General features: G+C 50.4%; 1 protein-coding gene across 1 annotated transcript; it reads right to left on the bottom strand.

Moving 5' to 3' along the window:
* Positions 1 to 587: 587 nt before the first annotated feature.
* tmem168a (transmembrane protein 168a) lies at positions 588 to 8,786 on the bottom strand. The gene is given in 8 exon segments (XM_084701964.1): positions 588 to 2,705; positions 2,707 to 2,884; positions 3,379 to 3,515; positions 3,654 to 3,791; positions 5,942 to 6,084; positions 6,492 to 7,265; positions 7,725 to 8,219; positions 8,714 to 8,786. Coding segments are annotated over 7 exon segments (2,055 nt in total). The 5' UTR covers positions 8,040 to 8,219; positions 8,714 to 8,786; the 3' UTR covers positions 588 to 2,335.
* Between the last annotated feature and the right edge of the window lie 294 nt (positions 8,787 to 9,080).

The following is a 9,080-nucleotide window of genomic DNA, read 5'->3' as shown; positions in this document are numbered from 1 at the left end:
TAAATTGAGTTTATTTCTAGCCCCAGTATTTTGTCATCCCATTCTTCCAGTTGGTCGTTGAGGTCCTTGGGTTTTGCTATTTCAGAAAAACAAGCGGAGCTGGTTCATGCAGGGGGACGCGAGACATAGCGCCTCATTAGCAGCGTGTCACTGGCAGTGCGTCATCACGCAATAGGGGCACACCTTAGCTGGGCGGGTATTTAATCAGGATATCGCTGCACTCTGCTTTGCGAGTGCGACACAGGTTGCTTTCTGTTTAATCTGCTGCCTCCGCCTCCCCGGCCTCCACCCTTGGTTCTGTGTTCCTGTCGTAGGGGGAATGCGTCGCTGCTCTCTGCTCGGAGGTCCAGACGGTGTCTCCGTTGGGTGCGGCAGGGAGCCGATGCAAGCAGAACCATAATGCCAAATCAAATGTTACAATGATGTGTTGTACCGTGTGAATAAAGTATCAAGTAAATACTATACTGAGTCCTCCTGCCTGAACCAGGCCGATAGCTAATGGTTCTGTCCTGGCTGTTGTCTCCTCTCCTCATCTCTCCTTTAACCTCCCTCACCCCTCAACCACACAGATCTCAGACCACTGTCACTGCAAGGCAAAATTGTTGGATTTTATTGTCTCTTTCTGAATAGCAAAGAGTCAAGGCAACTCATAGGTCAAAACATGGCTGAATGATGACATACGAATACAAAGTGAATAAATCTCTGGTGTTTAGGCTACATATAGTATTTACACAATTTGACCTTTCAGCACGTTAGTACAAACATCACAGTGCTTCAAATAAACCGACGGCAGAATGTGAATGAGAGAGAGTGAGCCCAGAGAGAAAGGAAGAATGAGAGAGAGTGAGCCCAGAGAGAAAGGAAGAATGAGAGCCCGAGAGAACAAGAAATGAGGAGACTATTATGCTGCAGACAATGTATAAAGGACTGATCAAATCATGGGATCAACCACAGAGGTTAGTGAGAGTCTGCCTCCAGGTCAACGAGCAGAGCAGAGCAGAGCAGAGCAGAGCAGAGGAGAGGAGAGGAGAGGAGAGGAGAGGAGAGGGGAGAGCAGAGCAGAGCAGAGCAGAGCACAGCAGAGCAGAGCAGAGCACAGCAGAGGAGAGGAGAGAGCAAAGCAGAGCAGAGCACAGCTGTTGTTGATGCTCTGGAGGCAGACTCACAGTTTACCCACTGACATGGTGGTTAGAGCTACATAGGACAGTTATACAGGAAAACACCGCAGCTATAGTGTCAACACAACCTAGACTTCCTGTCCACAGAACACTACTTCCTGTGCGTACCAAGCTTTGTTCTATTCAGGTCAGCTGTGACTGATCTGACTCCGTAGGTCTCAGGTTGAACAACATGGATTTGGGGAAAATCTTTTTAAATGCACCGTGGTGTTTATATTAATTTAACCTATAAAATACAATTAAAACACACCAGCCTTCGAAACATCACCATAACACAATTCTCTATAAAAAAATCTTACCAACATAATTGCTGTATATTCGGCATAAAGGAGAATGTCACAAGGAAACAACCATTTCTTTTTTAGGAATGACACTTGACAGGATATGTAGAGCTAAATGTTACCCTATGAAATCACCATTCTCCATCGCTGAGCTGGAGTAAATATAAAATACAGCAATTTAAAATGTCTCATAGGATCAACTTCAGATACACCGTATGCAACCATACGTATCAACATTTGAAATATTGCACTATATTTAATAGAATTACATAAATGCAGCGTTTCTATTGTTCAAAGATTAATCTTCCTGAATTACCCACAAGGACTACTCATGTTGCCTGGCAACCAATTTGCAGTTGGCTAAACTCACTAATGTGAAGTGGCTAACATCCAATTCTTAAGCTCATTTGCATGTTCAACCTCAACACGCAACAAGCAAATATTGCATGTTCAAATTCAAACCCTTAAAATAATATTTTTTGTAACTGAACTTTTCAGGAGAATAAAAATACACCCCTCCAATACTTCTCTTTCCGTGTTAAGTGAATGAAGGGAGTTCAATTCTTCGAAATTAAGGAGGAGGGGAGTAGACTTGTTGACCTTCTCTAATAATGAAGTAGTGCATAAAGGAATATTAATTGGGTTTTATTGTGGTGGAATTCCCCTTTTATGCTTTCTATCAAAATAGGTTTTTAAACATGATTATCAAAAGGCACATATATAGTGTTGGTACCACCGCAAGCATAACATCAAATAAAAATAAAGCTTTTCAATATGGATATAAGGCACTTTACATTGGTAGGTTTCCATTGGTCAGATCCCAGTCACATGACTGACCAGCAGGCCCCACCAGACCCCAAGTGTTTCCAGAACCCTCTAAGAGTGCACCAGTTTGATCCCTTGGCCAGTGTCCAGGATGCTGGGGGGGAACCAAGCTAGGTTGAACCTCCTGAAACACCGTAGACACACCCCACACAGCCACAGTAGGTTCAGCCCACAGCACCAGTTAGACAGATGCACCATGGGATACGTGGCCCTGGGGAAGTGGGTTTTCCAGTGCTTGGCGACATCACTTCCTGTGGGCAGATGGAGGGCGTAGTCGCTCCAGCGCTTGGAGACACCGTACACCGCCGTCAGTGCTCTTCCCTTCTCTGACCACTGGGTGGCGCTCTCCGGGTTGCAGTTGAACTCCACCCACTCGGAGGTGAAGTCTCCAAGACGCGGGGTGTCGCGGTCCTCTTCGTCCCCCCCCGGGAGCCAGCTTGGCCCCCTGCACCGCCACGTAGCCCCCCTCCAGCCTCCGCACCTCCTGCACCCAGGGCAGGGAGTTGTCTGTGTCCAGCACCAGGATGAGACGGCAGCTGGAGCCAGCACTCTTCTCCTTCCACCACTCCAACAGCTGGCCCAGACGCAGGGCCTCTCCCCCTGGGAGGGAGGGAGGGAGGGAGATTGATTTAGAGAGATTGTTTAAAGAGCTGCAGCTAGCCGTCTGCTAGTGTCATGGTGACCCAGGAGAGAACAAAGGCCTTCCTGCCTGGGCTGAGGCAGAGGCGTGTGGTCTCCAGCAGAGACACAAGTCAAATGAACCTGTTGCCCTTTACTGTATGATGTTGTGAAGTCGCTCTGGATAAGAGCGTCTGCTCAATGATGTAAGGTAACAGTGTGAGACGGAGAGAGAGAGAACAAGAGAAATGGATAGAGAAACAGTTCGCTTAGCAGGAGAGAGTGGAGAAAAGAGAAAGTTAGACGAAGCAAGAGAGAGACACAAGAGAGAGAGAGAGAGAGAGAGAGAGAGAGAGAGAGAGAGAGAGAGAGAGAGACAGAATGTACTGAATCGGAGGCAAACTAGTGTGTTCTGATCTCAGTGTGTTCCGAGATCGGTGTGTGTTCAGTGTGTGTTCAGGTCACCGTGTCCTGACCTGCCATGGCCCAGGCTCCGGTCCGGAGTGTGTGTCCGCTGTAGAAGATCAGGTAGGTGTCATGGCGAGGTCCATCAGCGGTCCGCAGGTCCAGGAAGGCTTTGAGCTTGTTCTGCAGAGCTTCCAGAGTCATCCCACTGGAGGGGAACACAGGAGGGAGGGGTTAGGCGCAACCACTGAACTGAATCTTCCATGTATTTAACAGCCGTCCCAGAGAGATGACCAGGTGTCACATCTAACAGCAGGCCCTGTTGCCTGTCTTGGTGTGAGGTCACCTTGTGGAGTAGTCACAGCCAAAGGTCTGGACCAGGTGGTGAGTGAAGAGGCGCTGCACGCTGTTCAGCATGCCCGTGGAGCGCACGTTCAGCTGCTCCACCTGCTCAGGGGGCAGCAGGCAGGGCTGGCCGTCAGGACTGGGGGGAGAGGAGAGAGGAGCGTGAGAGGAGGAGGAGAGGAGGGTGACGGGAGGAGAGGAGGGTGATGGGAGGAGAGGAGGGTGACGGGAGAGAAGAGGAGAGAAGGATGAGGGGAAGATGAGAAAAGGAGGATGAGGAGAGTAAAAAAGCTGTAAAGGAGAGGCAGTAAGGACAGGAGGAGAGAGTAAGGACAGTAGGAGAGGCAGTAAGGACAGGAGGAGGCAGTAAGGACAGGAGGAGAGTCGTGGAGAGAGAAAGAAGGTAGAAAGGGAAGTGGACGAGGACAGGAGAGTAAAATGAACTCCTAGTAGAAGTTGAACTCCTGGACCTGCTCTAGGGAAAGGCTAGCAGAGCAGAGAGGAGAGGGAGGGAATGGAGGGCAAGGGAGATTAGAGGGAGAGAGAAGACAGGAGGACAAGAATAAAAATGAGAGGAGAGCAGAGCAGATGAGCAGCTGAAACAAAGCAGGAGAGGAGAGCAGAGGAAGACAGGGGTGACACTGAGACGAAGGAAGGAAGATGGAGCAAATATACGTGTGTGTGTGTGTGACTGACATAACGAGGTGACCTCAGACACACCTCCAAACAGTCTGATTGGTTCAGTCCACTTCTCCACAAGAGCTGGAGGTCAACAAAGAGATGCATCTGCTACTCTGCTCACACACACACACGACTCAGGGCCACTTAGACAGTTAACACATCTTCTCTGAGCTTTCATTATTCTATGTATGGACATAGTGAGACCATCCCTCAGCACCTGTGATTGAGCTGTCAGGTGTAGGCCTGGGAGATCATCACCATGGTAATGCCAATCACACCAGAGACCTTGTAGAGGAGCTGAGGGCAGTCCATCAGGCTGAGGGCAGTCCATCAGGCTGAGGGCAGTCCATCAGGCTGAGGGCAGTCCATCAGGCTGAGGGCAGTCCATCAGGCTGAGGGCAGTCCATCAGGCCAGCATGACGAGGAGGGGTAAGCCCGAGAAAAAACGACAGCGGTCTCTGCTAGCGGACATTTCAATGTGACGGACCTGACCAAGTTACCCTGGGCACCAAACCACTGGTATCTGTGTTGGAAGAAGCTGTTGTCAGGGACTATCTTTCTTCATTACCCTCTCCCTTCCTCCCTCTTTCATCTCTGTCTTTCTTTCAGCATTCACCCCTCCCCCTCCCTTTTTCTCTCTCCTAAATACTTCCTCCCTCTTCCCTCTTCCCTCCCCCCCCCCCCCCCCCCCCCCCCCACCTTCTCTCCCTGTGGGGCTCTCATGATTGTTAAAACATGATCGGAGCCTATCAAACAGCAGATTAGCCCCTGCTATATTCTCGTCATGCCCCTAGCCCCACAGCGGGAGCCCAGCCACAGCCTGGACACGCCAGGAATACAGAGCACGGCTGGCCCGTGGGCCTGCATCCACAAGCAGGGCCACGTCTGTCCTAAGCCCCCTTGCTGCTGCTGCTGGAGCTGGAGCACCAACCAGGGTTGCTAAGTGCTAACCGGCTCAACCGACGAGAGAAAGCCTCGCAGAGGATGGACCCGCTGGGGAGAGACACATGGCACGACATCCTCAGCATACTGAACTCTGAGCCGTGGGCTTGCGCCGACAATCAACCCTATGAGAGCTCCCAAAAACAACAGCCAACGGCTGTGACGGAGCTTAGCGGTGAATATGCCTCGTCGTGGCAACAAAACAGCCACAAGCTAGTCCGGTCCTAGGCTATACCTCAGTAGCTCGCTCGCGAGGTATGCATCCTGAATGACCCGATTGAGAGTGGTCGCCTGCTTGTTAGCGGCCAGAATAATAGCTGGGCTTAGTGCTGTGGTAGACTGGCCTGGCGTTGGCAGACTGGAGCCACTCAGTATGCCAGCAGGGTTCTGAGGAGCCCTCCCTCTGGGGCTGCTTTAGGACCATGTTTATGCATGCTTATTGGTTTATTTAGCCCTTAGCTTCCCTTGTACTTGCTAGGGGATTGAAATAATAGCATGCACAAAGGCCAAGGGGACGCCCAATATGAGATCTCCTGCTTCAATCACAAGAGCAGGAGAGCTTGTGTTAATGTGTTGGCCGTGTGTGTGTTGGCGTGTCGTGTGTGTGTGTTGGCGTGTCGTGTGTGTGTGTTGGCGTGTGTGTGTTGGTGTGAGGGCCCACAGTACCTGCAGTAGCTGGTTGGGATAACCAGGGCGTAGCCCACACAGGTGCCCCCCAGACAGCTGCCCAGCTGGTTGAACAAGCCATGGGCCAGGGACTCCAGAGGCAGCACCACCAGGAAGGCACCCATGAAGAGGCCGTTAGAGGGCTGGGGAGACAGAGAGCACAAGGGAGAGGAGAGGTGAGCAGGTGAGGTCGTGTGAGGAGAGAGCATAGACATAGGAAGTCAATACCACTCAGCATCAGAGAGAGAGAGAGAGAGGGGTGAGTGAGAGAGGGGTGAGAGACTCATCTAAGACTCTAAAAGGGGGATGTTTAATCCCATCAAAGCAAGACGTGTGCTTGACTGAGAGACCGTGGATTCAGAGGCGGAGTTCAATAAATAAGGCCAGCCCTGTGGATGCTACTCAGCGACTGGGGAAAAAGACATTTGATCCACTTGCTGATCTAAAAGGTAAGGCTGCATGCCTTCACGCACATAAAAAAAAACATAGTTCCAGATGATGTAGGCCATGAACGCCAGGTGAAATCAGCAGGAACAGAGGCCAGGCTTACCTGCCAGGACACAGCAGCCAGCGTTGCCGTGGACACCAGGCAGAACAACACCAGGCGTTCGGCGATTAAGCAGAAGTGTCTGATCCCGCGCGACGCCATCACCCTCTCCAGGCTGCGCGTGTCTGAGCGCTGGGCGCGCCACGCGCTCTGGCAGTCGCTCAGCTTGCTGTGGAAGCCCCACAGCGTGGCCAGCAGAGCCATGTGACACACGGTCCAAAACATCCCGAACACACAGAACCCGGGGATGACCAGGTACCAGAGCTCCAGCTGGCTCAGCTTCAGACCCGACAGGACCAGGAAGGCCAGCTCCAGGCCGGCCAGGGGCAGGAGGGACAGCCTCCTCCACACTCGGCCCATCGACAGCAGGGGGAGCCAGCGCTCGCTGGGCCCCAGCCCGCTGAAGTACACATCCAGCAGGGGGTCGCAAAGCAGCCTGCCCAGGTAGCAGCCCAGCGCCCAGGGGTTGGCCGTGATGTCGAGGGCCTGGAAGAACAGCAGCGAGGTGACCAGGGAGAAGCAGGCCAGGTTAGGGAGGGCCAGCAGGGACTTGACCCTCAGGTCGACGATCAGGCCCCCGAGAGCCCCCACCAGGCCCATGATGGCCAGGGACTTAAACATCGGCATGGCGATGCTGGCCACAGCAAACCCCAGCAGCTCGAGCAGTTCAGCGGAGGTCAGCAGGGTGGGTTTGTAACGTACGCAGCCAAACGCTCTCTCTGTCAGAGACCACACCGCCCGCAGAACAACACTGGCCAGGAGCAGGTAGTTAGTCACCTTGGGGAACAGAACCACGACAGATGTTCATGACCAAACTTTGAAAGACACAGGCCAACTGTACAAGGAGTTCTCTCTATAGGTAGCGAGGTACTTTTATCTCAAAGGGAAACTGCAGCGTTACAGGTGGTACTTTTTGGATATGGCATGTTGAGAACATGGGCTACTCCATGAACAGCCTTGACCAAGATACAATCAAAACATTTAACTAGAGATGGAAGAGAAAAATAGGCTGTGCTGTGGTGTATTGTACTGGGGTATGCTGTATTGTATTGACGTTTTATATGTTATATGGTTGTTAACAGACTTCTGCATAACTAGATAACGACCCATTCATTTGAATCAGGTGTGTTGGAGCAGGGAAAACATCTAAAACGTGCAGGAGAGGGGGTCCCTGAGAACCAGGGTTGAATACCTCTGCGTGTATTGTATAGTACTGGGCTATGTTGTATTGCTCACCTGCTCTTTGACCTCTGAGTTGAAGGCGGGGCTGTTAAGGAAACACAGCAGTCCCACCAGGAAGCCGCACCACAGGTGGAATAGGCTGAGGCTGGCCTGCTCCATCGAGAAGTAGTAGTAAAGGATGCTGGCGATGGCCATCACAAACAGGCCCAGGATGAAGATCACCAGAATCATAGGCTCGTCCGTCACTTCCCAACGGGCGTACATACCCACACACACCGCCACCATCAGGTTTACGCTTGACAGGTAACCAAGGCAACGCACCGAGGACACCATGTCGACGTCGCCCGCCGACTCCTCTGTTCCTGTCATGGCTGTTTGTGTAGCTAGACACGTTGCTAGGAATACGATTGTTCTGGTTGGTCAATCCACTCAGGGGACTGTGGAACCTGAGAATTGACAAGGTTCTGTGACTGTTGGTCGCCGTTTGAACAGAATGATTACTGAAGAAGTCTTGACCTTTGCCAGCATTATTGTTGACGAACTCAGCCACTAAAGAAGCAGAAAATGTGTACTTAAAAAATATACACTTTTAGGTTATAGACGTCCTGCACGTTACACATGGTCATTACACCAATTGACATCATCTTCATGTTGAAAGAATGTAAAAAATGAAGCATTTTGGCAGTGGCTATCTAACTAAATCAATCAGAAAAGTACAACCAGACAGATACAATCTATAAACACAATTTAACATAGTCTAGAAAAGACTTAACTGACAGCTAGGGCTAGCTGGATAGCTGCTCACTAGTCTAACACGTTTGTCTAGTTTCAAAGTTTGCCTGCGGCTACTCCTGAAGAGTCTATGTGGCAAAGTTCGAAAAGAGTTTGCCACATAGCAAGTCAGTTAGTACAAGATGGACCTTAGTTTGTGTGTCGTATGCTGTATACACAAATTGGTGTCACGACACATTCTTTAAAATGCACGGATATGCTATCTTAACTGGTACTTTACGATTAGTTTCGTTTCGTAGCGGCTTACTTACCTGACAAAGCATTATTAGAGTGGATGTCCTTACGCTGAACTGTCTGACAACTTTTTACGTTTCCATTTCGCCATGTTTTGGACTCAAACTACGGCAAGCCGCAGGAGTCATGACCATAGAGTTAGGTCATAACACACTATACACTACAGATACAGGATATTCGGATATCCTCCATCCTTGACCTAAAATATTAATTCTAGTTGAGGTGTCAGCTTCAGTTTTCTAAGTCAGTGTCCACATATTTGAACCATATATTAAAAAATATCGTTATAACTGCAACTTCTTTACAACACACGAGTGAATTAGCTACATTATCTTCGTTTGAGACATCAATATTGTGTCCCCCACTCAATGAATTCCTGCTCAG

This window comes from Hypomesus nipponensis, chromosome 7, assembly GCF_054491055.1.
Source record: "Hypomesus nipponensis isolate SF chromosome 7, ASM5449105v1, whole genome shotgun sequence".
NCBI classification, from domain to species: Eukaryota; Metazoa; Chordata; class Actinopteri; order Osmeriformes; family Osmeridae; genus Hypomesus; species Hypomesus nipponensis.
The sequence above is the reverse complement of the archived record's forward strand: the minus strand, read 5'-3'. Positions and strand labels throughout refer to the sequence as shown.